Source organism: Myxocyprinus asiaticus, chromosome 17 (assembly GCF_019703515.2).
Source record: "Myxocyprinus asiaticus isolate MX2 ecotype Aquarium Trade chromosome 17, UBuf_Myxa_2, whole genome shotgun sequence".
Taxonomy (NCBI): Eukaryota; Metazoa; Chordata; class Actinopteri; order Cypriniformes; family Catostomidae; genus Myxocyprinus; species Myxocyprinus asiaticus.
Window position 1 is genome coordinate 43,227,344 of NC_059360.1, and position 17,923 is coordinate 43,245,266.

Genomic DNA, 17,923 nt, shown 5'->3' on the forward strand with positions numbered 1-17,923 from the left:
TAAATTGACTTAGAACTCCAGACCCCAACTCTTCGTGGTTGGGAAATGTTTAATTGTTCACTCCTTTTTAGGTCATTTGTAAGAGAGTTTACATTTATTACTTAGGCAGATTTATGGCTTGTGTGTACACTGCGGTTTATTTTTATTTTTATTTTACGCCAATTCTGCCATCTAGTGATTGCAATGTGTACCATAGTGGATTGCTTTTAATAAAACTAGCTAAGTATAAACATCTATATGAATCTAAGGGAATAAAAATGGGAATATTGATTAATTGATTGCTTAATATTTGAACAGATTTAGAAACAGGTGTAACACATGCCAAGAAGATTTGTCTTGTTACAAAGAAATACACTTAATTTATAACAATTAGATAAAGCAATACATTAATAGTTACAAATTATTAGACCCACCCCTAAGGCTAATGCGGTTGCAATACAACACAACACAAGTACAAGAATATGAAGACACTGAATGCATCAATTCACAATTGTGCAAATGACAAACTAGCCATTAAAAATATCATACATTTTTTTAATTGACTATTTTGATTATTTCCTGTTTGTTTGTTTTAAAACTACCATTAAGTTGGACCACACTGACAGGTTCCACTGAGGGCCCTCCCAAGTCTTGTTTCTTACGTAACTGTAATAACTTTCTACACCAGTTTGCCAGCACTACCTTATGAAGCAGCTTGCCTTGTCCCTGCTGCATGTGGAAAATTAAGGGATCCAGACATGCATTGAGACAATACAGTAGTTGGGAGGCTTCGGCAAGTAGGTTGACCACCCATGCAATCCAGCAAGTGTTTTTGCAGTCATCCAAATTGAAGAAAATAATACAGGCGATGATGTGAAGCAGCTGCCCTGGCACCCAACACACCAGGAAATTGGCAATGAAAACTGCAATTAGACAGATGCTCTTCTCCAGACCTTGCACGTTGCCTGGGCCCCACTGCTGTTGTGATTGCTTCATCCGGGCAATGATCTTCACATATGAGGGAATGATGAGGAGCAGTGGGACAGTTACCTGAATTGAGTAGTAAGACAAGAGACTGTAGGTTGCTTCAGTGGTTCTGAACCTGGAGATCACCATAGACCCACATACATGGATGCCATCCTTCCTGACCCAGTACAGAATGTTAGGATAACTGAAATAAATGAGGAGGGCGGTAATAGCCCATAGTAAAAGTGAAACCAATGCACTGTTCCGTGGAGTGCGGATCATTCTGGACTCAAGAGGGAAGACAATCGCAAGGAATCGGTCAGTGCTGATGGCGCAGATGAACATGGTACTGGATGTCAGCCCGACAAAGTACAGAATTTTCACCGTGATGCAGAGTGAATGACCTATTTTCCAGTGGTAGTCAGAGCTGATGTAGAATGCCCAGGGTCCCATAGAGGCCAGATAGGCAAGGTCGCACAGAGCCAGGTTAAGAACACCTATGGATCCGATACTCCAAGGCTGGGATGGCCGTAGGCAAACCCACAGGCTCCAGAGATTTCCAATTGTTCCAAGAAAGGACAGTATGTAAAAGACAAGCGGTATGAAGTGTGAAGCATACTTGCGGTTGGAGGGACAGTCCATGTATGGAACCAAAGGAAGGGCAAGATCGTGGGAGTAGGTGCAATTCTTTGTCCAAACCCAGTAAGCACTACGGTTTATTGCTGACATTTCTTATTCTTGGTCGATACTGTTTTTTAGGGGAGGAAAACGTTAAAATTAGTTGTATTCTAAATCTCAGATGATTTAAATTAACTTACCAATTAAATATAATCTCATAAATTATTAAAAACTTCTTTTTGTATTTGATGCAGTACTTATCCAATATATATGCAATATGTATTAAAGAGTCTCAAATGTACCATTCAACCTATCTAGCTGACAAAATGGGCATGAAAAGAATGGATGTACATCTTACCTTCACAAAGCTGAATGAGGTTTGATTAAACCTTTCAGCATCTTCTGTATATCAACCCTGATCCTTCCTGGAAATACATTTCTTGTTTTTTCTCTTGGGAGTCGGCTTCAAGTGTCAGTAAGTAGGGTTTCGTGACCATCAGCTAATAATTACCTGCTTCTATAATTCTCTAGAGTCTGTATCAATTCAAACCACTACTGCAGGTCTTTGAGGTAAATCATTTTACAAAGTGCAACTTGGAAGGAATAAACATGACAGCAAACCAATAAAATTAACTTTTTATAAAGAATATATCAAGTTGGGAAATCTGGAACTGAACTGAGAAGAGCGTGTATTGGGCTTAAAACCAAGATAGCAAAATAATATACACATCTTTTTGAATGTTGTATCAATTTAGCTTTTTCAATTGACCCCAAAGACTAGAATCATGAATGGAGATTTTTAAAACATTCGCTTAAGAATTGGGCACATTTTTATTCACTTAAAAGGACATTTCTTATCTCCTTTACAAAGAAGGTGAGAGAGCACTGATTTATAGCATATAAAACATACATGTTTTTAACAGACAGTTTGGAGGTCTACAAAAAAGAAATACATTTTACATATTTACAGTATCTAAGAAATATGTCACACATTGACAGATATACAGACATATACCAAAACATTTATTTACAAAATAAACCAGTCTAGCATAAACTACATACAACATTACACTTCAGAAACAATGAGACATTACATCTCATGTTATCAAGCCTTTTGATTTTCCCATCATGTTTTTGTGTACTTGCGCCTCCAAATCCAAAGCGGAATTGCATAGTGATTACTACATTTCTTTAGGTCAAACTGAGAGATCCCCTGCTGTTAACTACCTCATCTGACACTATAAGGAAGTGTGGTACAATAGCTTTAAAATCCCTTCACTTCAGACAGTGTACTATATATGAAGCAAAAATTTATGTTGTGGTTGTCTGTAACAAGTAGGGAAACTATTGTAGGCAGTCCACAACTAAACTCACCATTTTCAAACATCATTTTCTGAATAAAATCAAACTGCATTGAAAACATAATGAAGTAAAGAAAAAATAATAAAGAAAAATAAATTAAAAAAAGCACTATTGACAAAACAAACCTTTGCAAAATCAAAGAGGATGCCCTAAATCCTTCTATTCTTATGCTGTTAGTTACATTAGTATTTAGTATAATACACAAAACTTTTCTACATCCTAAAACGCATATAGAAGGACCTTTTGAAAGGCACTCAACATACTATATAAGTGTAATGTATATAAGCCAGCTTTTCTGTAACAAGAACATAGACTTGCAACTATTATTGCCTTAACAGTGTTAAAACATGCATTAATGTAATGGGTAAAATAGAAGGTGGTCCAAGTTTCCGCTAGATGTAAAGAAAAAGACATTTGCGTGAACTCATTAGCAGATAAACTCTAGGGTTCACTGGTTAACTCAACTGTTAAAAGTCAATGGGCAAATTCAATTATTCCTGATAAGGTCACCCAGAAAAACACCCTAATGATCCCACAAAATCCTCAGAGCAAACAATTAGGAGCAGCTTCGCCCTCACATGGTTTCCTTCCACTATGCGCTGCGGGAGAAACAAATCCTAAATTTAAAGATCAACTAACTCTTATTTTTATTTATTTAAATGAACTCCAATGGGAAAAGAGACAACATGCTCCAATATGGAGGTTAGGAAGAGTTCAAAGCTTCTTCCACAGAGTTAACAACAATTGCCACAAAGAGTACAAATCTTTGTTCAAATATCCTTTCTCTAAATGGATACACAAACTCAACAGCAAAATCAAACTGAAACATCTTACTGATCAAGTAGGTTGCTTCAGTAATCAAATAGTAAAAAAAAAAAAAAAAAAAAAAATTAAACAAAACTTCTTTGGATAAACCAGAGGCATAACAGCTGGTGCCTGCTGCATCAGGACTTGCACTGCAATAATATATATATATATATATATATATATATATATATATATATATATATATATATATATATAAATAAACTCCTATTTTCTACAAAAACATGTTAAAGTGAGTAGCAGCTATACCTGATTCATTGATTGGTAGATCACATATGTTGTCTATGAACACCTTGCACCTTTGAGTCTGGGTTGAGAACCGAGGAGCAAATTGCTTTATTCAAAACAGGATCTTGAGTCTTTAATCCTAGAGGAACCAGTTTGGGCATAGGCCGCCATGCTACATTTGCCCCTTCATTGGCAGAGTGACTTGATGCAGCCCCACATGCAGCTTTCATATGTAACAGAGGCGGCGGAGTAGGAGCATCACTTTTAACATTGCATGATGGGACAGGTGGACTTTGAGGATTTTGTATGTTTGTTGATGTTGCAATGCCAGATTCAGATGAAGCAGAAGGTGATTCTGACCCAAAGATAACTTTGACCAAGTCATCCACTTTAGGTGGGATATCAATGTCATCTTTAGAGTTATCTGGAGACATCAGATCTTCATCAAGCGTTAGGAACAAGGGACTAAGGGCACGATCATCATCATCCTTGTCTAGATCTGCCTGCTTGTCAGTACATGAGCCAGCCTCACCTGGAATCATAATTCTCTGATCTTCGTTGTCAGTACGTGAGCTAACCTCACCTGGAACTACAATTCTAGAATTTTCATTCAGTGGTTCAGCGGGATCATCACTCAGCTGCTGGCTGAGGAGAACAAGTTCATCTAATAAAGACATCAGATTTTCATCCTCTGTATCATTGCTGTCTTCCTTATCCTCTCCGTCCAACTCATTTCGATTGGATGAGGTAATGGATGTGTTTATCTCATCTCCTCCAACAAGTGGCTTGGGAACATCTTGATGTTGAGGCCCATCCACAATTTCCCTTTCCTCCAAAACTGGAATTTGTTCATCTGAGAGTTTCTGCTGATTCTCCACAGATGCAGGAATAGAAATTGGCTGTGCCTGGACAACAGGTGTAGTGTTTTCCTTTTCAGTCACACCTTGCTGTGGCATTACCACATTCTCCACTGGTGGGACCAGAGAAATAACGTTGGAAATCTTTGGAATGTTGGCAGATTCCACTGAAAATAAGGCATTATAAAATAATCCATATTAATAATATTTGAACAATGTGGGTATTTAGTAATACCATTTGAAAAATAATGGGGTACAACAATTTGATCAACTTACCTTGCGTGTTTGTAAATTTTAAAAACTGAGGCTGCAACATTGGAAGGGGATTTTCCAGTCTAATTGGGTGAGATATTGCAGGAACTGATATGGACACAGATGCTACACCTTGTTAAAACACAACAATGTTATAAGTGTGAATGTTTGTCATCAAATCAATGAATTTAATGTTTTCAAAAGCATCATTGACATGTTCAGATACAAACCTGGTGTGAGTGACTGCTGTCCTCCTACTGAGGTGATGCCAAGGGGTTGAAGGGGGTTGTTTATTGTTATGATTTGATTGCATGGAACCATAGTATTCATCAAAGGAATTACCTGGGGAATACACACTGAACAAAACACAATAAACATTGAAAAGCATGAACATCCAAAACCAGATAAAAAAAAAACTGAAAATCCAAAACCAGTTCTTTTACAGTGTCATAATTTATAAATGAATCTTAAAATATATTTTATTAATCTTAAACTATTCCATTAACACAGTCATGTCAATTTTACATAACTGTATGTAGTTGTTTTCTTCTAGGACTAACCGTTAGTTACAGTAGGCTCTTTGACTGGAGATACTGGTATCGTCTGGGATGAAGAGCGGGACAGGATGTTTGGGCGTGTTCTCTCTCGAGGAATTACAGAATGTTGGATAGCACTTGGGACAGGAGCAGGTTTCTTTGGTGGAGTAGAATTAATGGTTGGCTGAGTAAGTTTAGACACAATATCTTTCTCTTTATCCTGAGTTTTTGCTGTGTTTTTGTTACCATCAAGATCTATAGGTTTCAAGGCCCCTATTAAACTTTCAGACTTTTCCAGGCTTTTTTGTTTCTTAACACTTAAGTCCATTGGTTTTGTTGGAGACTGGGTGGGTTTTACTTTGTTTTGGACCGTTAAACCTTTCCGCTTACTACTGAGATCAGCTAGTTTAGGTTTGGGTGTGGGTTTGGAAGTGGTCTGCTTAAACTGGGACTTAATCTCTTTTGCTTTATTTTGGGCCTCCAGTGTTTTTTGTTTAGCAATAATTTCATTAAGCTTCTGACTGATGGACTCTGCACTCTTGTCTGTGGACAAAAGTGGATACAACATTAGTTTGCAAAAAAAAAAAAAAAAAAAAAAAAAAAAACAAAAAATCACACATTACAATTATATCATATTTGGCAATCAGTTAAAGTAACTGATGAAGCAGATCTGTTATAAAACCTTGGATGAAATACAAAATAAATCTTAAGGATTTTCTTACCAGACAATAGGGAAAGGGTCTGTATGTAACGCTCTCTCTTAATACTCAGCTTCTCTCTTTTTTTCAATAACTGGTCTTGCTGCTTAATTAGTGACTCAATCTCTTCTTGAGCCTTGAAATAATTAAGAAAAAAAGTGTTAAAAAACAGTATTAACAATACTTTCAATGTAATTTTAAGCATGAAGTGCAATAAAAATGTAAACAAACCAGGGTGAGGATGCTATTTTTGGAGGCTTTAAAATTCTTTGAAGGCTTTTTGAGTGTTGCCTGAAGGTTAAGAAAGCATTCTCCAATTGAAATGCGTCTGTGCCTCTCTTTTTCCATGTGCACCATTAGCTGAAAAGCACAAATTAGTTATATAATGTATCAAATATAAAGACATTTTATATGTGTATATTAGTAAAAGAAAAAACATAGAAAGGGTTGGTCCAATCGTAAACAAGTCCTGGAGGCTAAAACTAACCTTCTTTTGCTTCTTGGCATCAAGAACTTGCTTCCGGCGACTGCAAGAGCAAAGCGTAACAAATAAAAGATTATGTTGTAGATTTTTGTGGAGATAAAAAATGTTTTTAAACACAAGGCAATTAACAGGGGTCTAAAGTAGTATCTATTTCAATGTCACAACTTTCATAGTGTAGGTACAGTTCTTTTCAAAAGATTTCCAGATAATCCAAACATCAATTCATTTGCATTACCGTTGATGTTGTTTTCGCCTTTTTGCAAACGCCCTCAGATGTGCGATATTGTTTTTCTCTACAGACTCTTCAATAGTTTCAATATCAACCTCCACCTCCACAAAATCTTTTATTTCAGGGTCTCTATCCTCAGTCCTCTCTGCTTTATTAGAATCCTGAAAAAAATTAGAAATAAAAACTAGCCTGAACAAACAATAAATAACAGTTTTCTTGACACAGAAAGAGATAGAAAAGCTGAAAAAGTCAACCATACACATCTACAGTATGTAAGCTCTTACACTCAAACTATATGCGCCGTTGTCATGGTCATCTTCACTGTACAAGTCAGAGTCATCAGTTATTTCTGTTTCGTCTGAATCATTGTCTTCCTCTTTGTGATCTGGTGTGGTGTTAAACTCCATCTCATTCACTTTGGGATTAGCTTTTTTACTAGCTTCAGCCTGCTCCATATGTGCAGGGCTAAAACCATCTCCAGAAAACTGTCTGGGTTTTTGAGTAGTGGAGGCAGAAGATGGAGGCTGTGTAACATTTTCTGCAATTCTTTCAGACATGTTGGAATAGTTAAAGCTATTCTGTTGATCAGGAACCATCTCAGATTGTTTATTTGAGTCAAGTGATGCTTGGACCTGACTGATTGGCCCCTTCGTTGGAATAGAGCTCAGAGAAATTGTGGTCTCAGACTTTGTGGAATGTTGGTTCTGTGGTGTTGAACTTGTGAGCAATGTGAAGCCACCCTGTGAGAAGCTAGGGGAAGAAATTGGAGTCATGGTGTCTTTGACAATTTTGGGTATTGGGAGAATTCTTAATGTGCAAGTGCCAGACTGTCCCATAAAATTTGGGGCAACTTTAAGGGTGGAAGGAAGGCTGCTATAGGAAACTGACTTGGATGCAGTAAGAGTGACTGGCTTGCCAGTCACAGGCAAAGATGTAGAGACTGGTACAGTAACAGTAGTTTTTGCCTGAGTTTGAGATGCTTGGCTGGATGACGTGACTATGGTGGTGCTGCCAGCCTTACAGTTATTCAGACGGTGGTCTGCATTAGGCCCGGGGAAACAGATAAGGGTTGCTGAAGAAGAAAAAAAGCACAATTGATATTATGCTAACCACTATACAAAAAATAATTTAAATAAAATTTGTACTGGTTTGAATGTAACACCGATACATTTACATTCTATTTACTTGGATGCTGATCTCAAGCTTAAAGCAGTCTAACTGTTAACTCTAAAATATATTAAAACAATACATTGTCTTTTGGGGTCATGCTGAGATTTTGCCACTCCTCCAACAAATTTCATCCAATCTTGACTAAATTTTAGTACCACCATCTTCAAACCATGCACAAAACTGAACAAATAAATTTGAAACACAACAAACATTTGGAGGCAACAACCAAACAGGAAATGCAGCTTTACTCTTGTAATGAAATTAAACTTGCGCACATTTCACACCTGGTATTAGAATGCATTTTGGGTAATCCGTTTGAAATGGGACAACGCTAAAAGGTATAGACAGGTATAAACAGGGTCCAAAATGTTTTGACATTTGTCCCCTTCGACCGCATTCAGAAGTGGTCGAAAACAGTTGTGACCACATTTGGCTCATAGTGTAAACACTCATCTGTTCAAATACATTCAAACAGCTGGGAAGCACTGCCTACTCTCCTGTCAATCAACCACTGCGCTAAAACAAAGATTTAAACTTTGCCAGTTACGTTCAGTTTTAAACTAAACTAATCTGACTGGAAAATGTGCAAAGAGCATACATATACTTCCACAAGAACTTCACAAACGTCTTCAGGATGCCTAATATCAACATGCAGGAGCTCAGTAACTGAGAATTCTGCTCTAAAAGTCACGTTAGTGCTTAGATTAAGTTCAAGTATAATTAGGAGAACTCTGCAGCGTTTTCTAACTTTTTTCTTCTTTTACTTTTTGCACTTTATCATGCAGTAATACACTGACATAGTAACTGATGTATGTAGTGATGAAATCAGAGAGCCTGCCCTTAAAATCCGAACACAAAAGGTCAAAAGAGACACATATTATGACCTTGTGTAAACAGTGATTTGTCTTGTCTCTCCACTTGTGATTGGATCGCACAAAACACATCCTAATGCCAGGCGTAAACAGGGCCTTAGTGACCTTGGGACCATGCCTTACTGTGAAGTTTTGGGACTGCACCCCCTATTAGTCAAAATGTAAAAATAAATTTTTAAACGTGCTCATAACCTTTGAAGGTTTTGGCAAAGTCACTGTTTTGCAATCCTTTGTACTAAGCATCATCCAAAGATAGGCTACATGAATTTGTCAAAGTCAACTTAGTAAATGGGATTTTTGGCCTCTTTATAACTCTTAGCAGTTATATTCGATGTTTTCCTGAATCGATTTATATTGTATTCCAGAAGTACTTACTTGGGCTTTGAGAAAGCAGGTTGGGCTTGATGGCTTTGATCTGACTAAGAGGCACCAATTGAACGAGTTGTCCATTGGCATTACGGTACAATGTTTTGCCATCTGCTGTTTTCACAACCTGAAGCAGCATCTTTTGAACTGGTGTCTGAGGGGGCCGAATCTGCGTGACTGGCTTTGGAGGCTGTGAACTACTGTTGGAGAGCCCTGAATTTTGGGACATAACTGTGATCAAAACAGTCTTTTTCCCAGAAGTGGCAGATCCAGAGGACGAGACGGTTGTTGGGGTTAAACTAGACCCACCTGGCAACAGGGAAAGGATTCATTAGGCAAACTTAAAAAAACTGACTTAGTTTGGTGAAGTATTTTAAAGACATTGTGAAGCATACAAATCTAGCAGACCCAAAGCACTAAACTAGCCCACTTTGGGCTCACAACAAAAAAATAATGTTGAAGGTAACACAATATGTTCACAATAGCAAGTCTTACAGTATAATGCTGTGCAAAGGCAAAACATATTAAATTCACATTTTCTACAAATTGAAATTGACTGAAATCAGGTCATTATGATAATGATCTGTCCTATGATCGTTTTGGTTCAACTATGCTCAGATTCAGAGAAAATGGATTGTTAAAATGGCAGTAACTACAAAATATACATTAATACAAAGTAACTTTTTAAGCAATTTTTTATTTTTGCTGTAGTTATTGTGTTTTTCCTCTGTAAGTAGTACGCAAAGTATGATCCTACCATTTTTATTGAATAAAGAGATCTGAGAAGCAGTATAATAATTTTCTATTAACTGACAACAGTATAATCTTTAGAGGTTAGTTGGTAGCAGGTTCCTACTCGACTGCAGCATCCAGCTGTGTCAGGCGTCAGATCACATGAGCTTCAATGTCTGTATTCCCATTGATAGTCGCCTTATCGCGTCACTGTGCATTTGCTTAAAGTTGAACCCTGCTCGCCTTCATCGCCAATAGTCTCTGATGCTCATGTCACCTTCTATCCCTAACCCTCAGTTAAAATTAGTGACTTCAGTTGCTTTGCTGCTGCAAATCACTGTCAATGTGAGTTCCCCTTTAGACTTGTACATTACAATTTAATCAGGCAACAGGCTAATTACAGTTAATCGTACAACACTGAATAAGAACAGACCAACATTTTCTTTTACCACTATGAACCAAGTGTCACACATCTTAGCAAGTCTGTACCCACCAAAAAATTACAATAATCAACCGAAAGGAAAGACATTTTTGATTCAATGCATATCAAAATCAATGATGGATATGTGGTGATGTTCTGTATTTCAAATGAAGCACATACAAGATTTACAGCCAATACACTAATAGCCACAGTCACAAGCCACAGCAACAGAGGAACATGGGTAGGGTATTCAAAGACAGGAAATGAAAGTAATCACAAGCCCTTTCCCAAATGGCACCTCCTCAGAGTCCACATTTTGGTGACACAATGCCGCACAGAATGTCTGGTAGAAGTCCGCTGTGGAGCTTGCATCAGTGACGAAGTGCGCATCAAGGGCGCACAGCTTCCGCAAAATGGGTGCTTGCAAGCACTTTTCTAAACTCTAAAATGACAAATACGACCCCCTATGGTCTCGTGGACTTAAAAGACACATGTACGCAATGACCATCATGAGTCCGCAAGTCTACATAGTGCCATTTGGGACCGGGCCTAAGATGTATACCAGGGTATACTGAAGAAACAGCAAGCTATAAATCCCAAGAACACACCCATATAAAGCCAAAAGTGTTACATTTTCCTAGCACATGGCAAAATGAAGGGTTTGTAGAACAGAGAAACACAGACACAGGATGGCAAACCAAGGAAGCCAGGCTTACCCAGACGCAGGCTGGGCGATTTAGTGGTGATGGCAGTGGCTTGAGTTTTTGATTCAGTGGGAAAACTGGTGCTACCTGTGGTGTTTAAGGGTTCAGACACCTGAGTAGCCAAGCCTGCTTTTGGAGAAGGAAGAGCCACCCCAGGAGCTCCAGCCTCTCTGTCAACCATCAACAGAGTGGAGGGGATGACAATATTTGGAGCAGAAGGCTGTAAGTGAGGAGTGCTATTACTGGGCACATTTTGAGAGTTGATGTGGTTGACCACAAACTGGGTGAAGACCTTTCCCACTGGGGGCTTGGTCACTGTGCAAAAACAAATTAAAGAGCAGGTTAAGTCTGCCAGTTAACGAGTTATGCTATTTACTGTAGTGTTCTGCACTGTTCAGTATACACTCTGGGCATCTACTAAATTGGTCAATACCCGTGTGAGCAAAAGGTTTGTATGCTCCATCTGGATGTACAAAATTGGTGGTGTGGAAAAGATACTATACTATGTACTGTGATCAGCACACATTTTCTGTCCTTGACTTACCTAAAGGTTTGATAAGCGATGTGGTTGTAGAAGATAATGTGTTGGTAACTGTGGTTACTGTGGCCACACTAGTGACTGGAACCAATGTGGTAGAGGCCTTTGTAGTGGTCGCTATGGCTACCATGTTAGATCCAGACTGACTGACTGGACATATTCTCCCTGTTATGTAAGCAGCCAGTCTATTGGCAGGGTGCAAAGCCCCCATCTGACCAAGCTCTAGCTTGGCTTGTGGGTATGGCTTTCCATTGACCTGCAAAAACAATAGATGGTTATTAAAATTAATTTTAAAGTTAAAGCTAAAATATAGTATGTAAAATACAAAGACAACGACTCTAGGAAAACCCTTCTTTTTTGAATGCATTGTTGTTTGCTATTACTGCTGTAGTGTAATTGCTGCATGTAATTACTGCAATTACTATTGCCAAGATTTGTGAAAGGCTGCATTACCCAGCACCGTAGCCTAAAACAATGTCTAAATGGCAATTTGGCTATTAGTAAACATAATTTTCCCTCACCCAAGTGGTGATGTCAGCCGAAAAGGAAAGTGATTTCAGAAATGCATTACATTTTGTTGAAAAATTATGAAGACAGAAACTACTTAGTTTTTTTTTTTTTTTATGGGGGGAGAGGAATCGTGAGACTAGAAGACCAGGACGGTGTATGAAGATAAATATGATTTTTTTCTAATTATTTCAAAATAGGTTAAGTCCATACCATTATCTGGCCTGGGGCATCATGTGGTTTTTTCTCAGCTTTGAGCAAGCCTGCAGGTGAACACCTGGAAAGGAAGGGCAGACCTTTCACCTCATTCTTCCCTACAGGCTTTTTCGAATCAGCTTCCCGTTGCGTAACTTTCTCATCTTCCCTTTTCTTCTCCACAGGTTGAGAGATGTTGACTTTGTATATGTAGACAGAACCCTCCTCTGTCTCTTCTAGGGTCTTAGAGATTGGCTGGATATAGTACTTGCCAATCCAGAAAGGGTGCTTTAAACGATCCAGAGCCATGTGCTCACACACTATCCGCAGAACGTCATTTCTGCTGTCTGTACTTGCCCAACTGCACTCGGATATGATCTCAAGCCGCTTGGAAGGGCCAGACAAATTAAGAGGTACAAGCTCCCCCTCCTCAATATCTAGAGAGAATATAAAAAAAAAAAAGGATAAGGTGGATTTCAATGGTGTTTGAAGGACTAGATTTTCAAGACATTTAAAAGCATATGAATCATGAAATTTTGTTGTTTGGCATAAACCATAATTACACTAGCTATTAAATTATTATCAGTAAGTGCCATACTTACCTTGTGTAGAGACCTGTGAGATGTGGTGTTGGTCAACCTGCCAAAAAAAAAGACAAAATTTTTTTTGTAGTATTATTAAGTGTAAAGTTTTACACACTGACTTTCCCAGAAATTGTGCCTTCCTTCATGTATGAGTCTCACCGTTTTTTGTTTATCCTCACACCTCCAGAGAAACGGTCGCACACGAGCACAAGTTGGCCTGGTGTCCATAAGGTCCTTTGTCATTTTCAAATTTCTCTCTACCACCTGAATGAAAAATAGGAAATATTTAAGATGTCAAAGTATAAGACACTGAACTTACAAAATTATGCAAACAAGTAGGGCTGCCCCCTGATGGTCGACCAAACTTTAGTCGATGAGAAGAGTCTTGGTTGACCAAGTTTTGGATTGGACGGTTGAAAAAAAAAAAGAAAAACTCCACAGGAAACCGATGAACACAGTTATTACCGCTGGTTGGACGCTAGGTGGTACTATGGGGTAATTTTAATTAAGCAGGGTTAGGGTTAAGCCTACACAATAAAGCAAGAAACCTTCATTTCAAACTTTTAACTTTATTTTGTATTTATTTTAACTAAAAATTCAAATGAAACTGGAAAAAAATTAAGTGCAATTAAAATCTATGTTGTTCAGCTTTTTGAAATATGGCTTTACAACAGTTGTCAACATCGTTGTCTGGGAAAATACATCATGTCTGTGAATAAATTCGTTTTGTTCCCTCCTTCATGATATATATATATATACACTATATTGCCAAAAGTATTCGCTCACCCATCCAAATAATTGAATTCAGGTGTTCCAATCACTTCCATGGCCACAGGTGTATAAAATGAAGCACCTAGGCATGCAGACTGCTTCTACAAACATTTGTGAAAGAATGGGCCGCTCTCAGGAGCTCAGTGAATTCCAGCATGGTACTGTGATAGGATGCCACCTGTGCAACAAGTCCAGTCATGAAATTTCCTCGCTACTAAATATTCCACAGTCAACTGTCAGTGGTATTATAACAAAGTGGAAGCGATTGGGAATGACAGCAACTCAGCCACGAAGTGGTAGGCCACGTAAAATGACAGAGCGGGGTCAGCGGATGCTGAGGTGCATAGTGCGCAGAGGTTGCCAACTTTCTGCAGAGTCAATCGCTACAGACCTCCAAAGTTCATGTGGCCTTCAGATTAGCTCAAGAACAGTGCGTAGAGAGCTTCATGGAATGGGTTTCCATGGCCGAGCAGCTGCATCCAAGCCATACATCACCAAGTGCAATGCAAAGCGTCGGATGCAGTGGTGTAAAGCACGCCACCACTGGACTCTAGAGCAGTGGAGACGCGTTCTCTGGAGTGACAAATCATGCTTCTCCATCTGGCAATCTGATGGACGAGTCTGGGTTTGGCGGTTGCCAGGAGAACGGTACTTGTCTGACTGCATTGTGCCAACTGTGAAGTTTGGTGGAGGGGGGATTATGGTGTGGGGTTGTTTTTCAGGAGCTGGGCTTGGCCCCTTAGTTCCAGTGAAAGGAACTCTGAATGCTTCAGCATACCAAGAGATTTTGGACAATTCCACACTCCCAACTTTGTGGGAACAGTTTGGGGATGGCCCCTTCCTGTTCCAACATGACTGCGCACCAGTGCACAAAGCAATGTCCATAAAGACATGGATGAGTGAGTTTGGTGTGGAAGAACTTGACTGGCCTGCACAGAGTCCTGACCTCAACCCGATAGAGCACCTTTGGGATGAATTAGAGCGAAGACTGCGAGCCAGGCCTTCTCGTCCAACATCAGTGTCTGACCTCACAAATGCGCTTCTGGAAGAATGGTCAAAAATTCCCATAAACACACTCCTAAACCTTGTGGAAAGCCTTCCCAGAAGAGTTGAAGCTGTTATAGCTGCAAAGGGTGGGCCGACGTCATATTAAACCCTATGGATTAAGAATGGGATGTCACTTAAGTTCATATGCGTCTAAAGGCAGATGAGCGAATACTTTTGGCAATATAGTATATATATATATATATATATATATATATATATATATATATATATATATATATACACATCACATCACAATATCCAATTACATCGGCAACCCCCCGGGCTGAGGGATCGTGAATATTCTTGCTTTAGTGATTTTGCATTGAAAATTAAATTAATTTAAAAACTTACATCAAATACATTTAAAAAAAATCTAATTGCAATCCAAACAAAACGAAAAAGCAATAATAAAAAACAAAAAAAAAAAAAAAAACAGAATGAGCTTTATTGCCAAGTATGTTTACACATACAAGGAGTTTGTCTTGGTGACAGGAGCTTCCAGTGTACAACAATACAAAAACAGCAAAATTTTAATTATAAAATAATTATACACATACGTACAGACACACACATACATACATACACATGGGTAGTGCAAATCTAATACAATCTGTTATGTACAGTGTAAATACAAATCTGTTATGTACAGTGCAAATGTTTTTTTGTTTTGTTTTGTTTTTTCTCTCAGAGGAATGAAATGGCAGAAGAGGTTGGATGTGTTGGATAAATATAAGAAAGACTAAATTGTGTAATGCAGATAGTTATTGCTCAATGGGGCAATTTAACTGTTCATGAGATGGACAGCCTGGGGGAAAAAACTGGTCCTGTGCCTGACGGTTCTGGTGTTCTGAGCTCTGAAGGGTCGGCCAGAGGCAACAGTTCAAAAAGGTAGTGGGCAGGGTGAGTGGGGTCCATAGTGATTTTTCTAGCCTTTTTCCTCATCCTGGAAGTGTATAGCTCTTGAAGGGGGGGCAGGGGGCAACCAATAATCCTCTCAGCAGTCCAAACTGTCCTTTGTAGTCTTCTGATGTCTGATTTCGTAGCTGAACCAAACCAGACAGTTATTGAAGTGCAGAGGACAGACTCAATGACTGCTGAGTAGAACTGTATCAGCAGCGCCTGTGGCAGGTTGAATTTCCTCAGCTGGTGAAGGAAGTACAACCTCTGCTGGGCCTTTTTCACAGTGGAGTCAATGTGGGTCTCCCAATTCAGGTCCTGTGAGATGGTAGTGCCCAGGAAACTGAATGACTCCACTGCTGCCACAGTGCTGTTTAGAATGGTGAGGTGGGTCAGTGTTGGGGTGTTCCTCCTAAAGTCCACAATCATCTCCACCGTTTTGAGCAGGTTCAGCTCAAGGTTGTTTTGACAGCACCAGACAGCCAGCTGTTTAAGCTCCCTTCTGTATGCAGACTCATCGTCATCTAGGATGAGGCCGATGACAGTGGTGTCATCTGCAAACTTCAGGAGCTTGACAGAGGGGTCCTTGGCGATGCAATCATTGGTGTAGAGGGAGAAGAGTAGTGGGGAGAGCACACATCCCTGGGGTGTGTGCTCTCCCCACTACTTAATTAGTGAAGTGATCAAAAAAAATTATATATAACTAACCACCTTTCCATTTACCATCAGGCAAGTATCCGTCTAAACATGCAGGAGGTAAATTACTTACACAAATGAAGACATAAAACAATTATAAAATGTAAAAATAATAATTATAATGATGATAAAAATCACTGAAATATAAATCATGGTTCGAGGTGAACGTGTTTTTGTATTATTTTATGTTTTAATCACAGATGTAAAGGCTGTAGATTTGTGGTCACGATGAACTGCTCTGTGGAAATAAAGGAAACTGAACTCAAAGCACCTCCTGAGCTGAGATGTCTGAGGTCATTTGAGCACTCATAGATGATACTTTTCTTGCAAAAAAAAAAAGAAAAAAATTCAGAAGACAGAAATAAAAAAAAAAAGAGTGAGAACCTTTTACATGCACATGTTCCACGAGACTGCATGAGACGGCTTTTCTGTTATCTGTTCTTAATAATATAATAAAGTGTGTTTCTTCAAGCGCGTGTCCGTGTGTCTACGGGCAAATTATTTGTCATATTAATTTGATAATAATAATAGCCTAATAATAATAATAATTGAATACATTGATGGGAAAACGAGCCAAATATCATCTTGACATCGTCAAAGGCATCAGCTATTTGCGATCACTCTGACCATCGTTGATCGCCGAGATCATCATCTGTCGGCACAACTCAAATGTGTCATTGCTGGTTTTTCCGACACATTCAGAATCATTAACACTTTTGCCAGTGTCGCTGTGGCTCGCTTTGTGCGTGCGCTTGTAAAATGTATATTTTAAAGGCTCATTATTACGTTTTAGTATTTCTCTGTAGCATAGAACAGTGTTAGCAATGTTACTTATAACATTCCTTATAACATTTTTCTCAGCCCTGGAACTCAAACCATTTTCTGATGACCCCAAAATATTTATATACTTAAGTAATTAAATTAATATCATAAACGTGCGACTAGTCGACTAATGGCTTAAACTAACGCCTACTAGTTGACTAGGAAATTCTTTGGTCGGGGGCAACCCTACAAACAAGAAATGACAATTCCACATAAACAAAAAAGCATAGTTAACGAACACCTTATCAAACATGCCTAATAATGATGTTACGGTTTGTATGTTTTCTGAAACCATGGGTCTGGATGTCTTACCCTTTTCTGTTTTAAGGGACTGAAAAAGCTTTCCAGATCGTGTTGCAGCTCTTGAGACAAGAGTGCAGGAGATGGGGATCTCGGAGGAGGAGGGGAGAAAAGAACTTCTGAATCAGAATCTTCACTTTTATTATCCCATAATGTATTCACACGCTTAGCGGGCTCAGATGCTGCCTCAGGATCTGTCAGAACTGCAAAAGATGTTGAATATCACGGTACAATAGTAATGATGGTACAGCTGAACCAATAAATACA

General features: G+C 38.8%; 2 protein-coding genes across 10 annotated transcripts in view; both read right to left on the reverse strand.

Moving 5' to 3' along the window:
- Window positions 1–415: 415 nt before the first annotated feature.
- LOC127454987 (type-1 angiotensin II receptor-like) lies at window positions 416–1,674 on the reverse strand. The gene is made up of 2 exons (XM_051722506.1): window positions 604–1,674; window positions 416–421 (listed from the first exon to the last, which is right to left on the reverse strand). Exons 1-2 carry the CDS (start codon window positions 1,672–1,674, stop codon window positions 416–418), a joined length of 1,077 nt encoding a protein of 358 aa, XP_051578466.1.
- A 513-nt stretch (window positions 1,675–2,187) lies between these two features.
- Window positions 2,188–17,923, reverse strand: part of LOC127455485 (MAX gene-associated protein-like) — a 29,523-nt gene continuing 13,787 nt past the window's right edge. For 5 of the 9 annotated variants that reach the window (XM_051723419.1, XM_051723420.1, XM_051723421.1 and 2 more), the window contains 17 exons: window positions 17,669–17,859; window positions 13,283–13,387; window positions 13,142–13,178; window positions 12,558–12,976; window positions 11,844–12,093; window positions 11,312–11,614; window positions 9,452–9,751; window positions 7,319–8,106; window positions 7,041–7,195; window positions 6,809–6,848; window positions 6,553–6,681; window positions 6,346–6,457; window positions 5,648–6,166; window positions 5,318–5,443; window positions 5,112–5,219; window positions 4,000–5,002; window positions 2,188–3,524 (listed from right to left, as the gene is read on the reverse strand). In XM_051723419.1, coding sequence (XP_051579379.1) covers window positions 4,020–5,002; window positions 5,112–5,219; window positions 5,318–5,443; window positions 5,648–6,166; window positions 6,346–6,457; window positions 6,553–6,681; window positions 6,809–6,848; window positions 7,041–7,195; window positions 7,319–8,106; window positions 9,452–9,751; window positions 11,312–11,614; window positions 11,844–12,093; window positions 12,558–12,976; window positions 13,142–13,178; window positions 13,283–13,387; window positions 17,669–17,859 — 4,565 coding nt within the window. In that variant the 3' untranslated portion in view covers window positions 2,188–3,524; window positions 4,000–4,019. Of the gene's footprint in view, window positions 3,525–3,999; window positions 5,003–5,111; window positions 5,220–5,317; window positions 5,444–5,647; window positions 6,167–6,345; window positions 6,458–6,552; window positions 6,682–6,808; window positions 6,849–7,040; window positions 7,196–7,318; window positions 8,107–9,451; window positions 9,752–11,311; window positions 11,615–11,843; window positions 12,094–12,557; window positions 12,977–13,141; window positions 13,179–13,282; window positions 13,388–17,668; window positions 17,860–17,923 lie in introns of those variants that run through there. The other 4 variants (XM_051723424.1, XM_051723423.1, XM_051723425.1 and 1 more) reach the window with 4 other exon arrangements.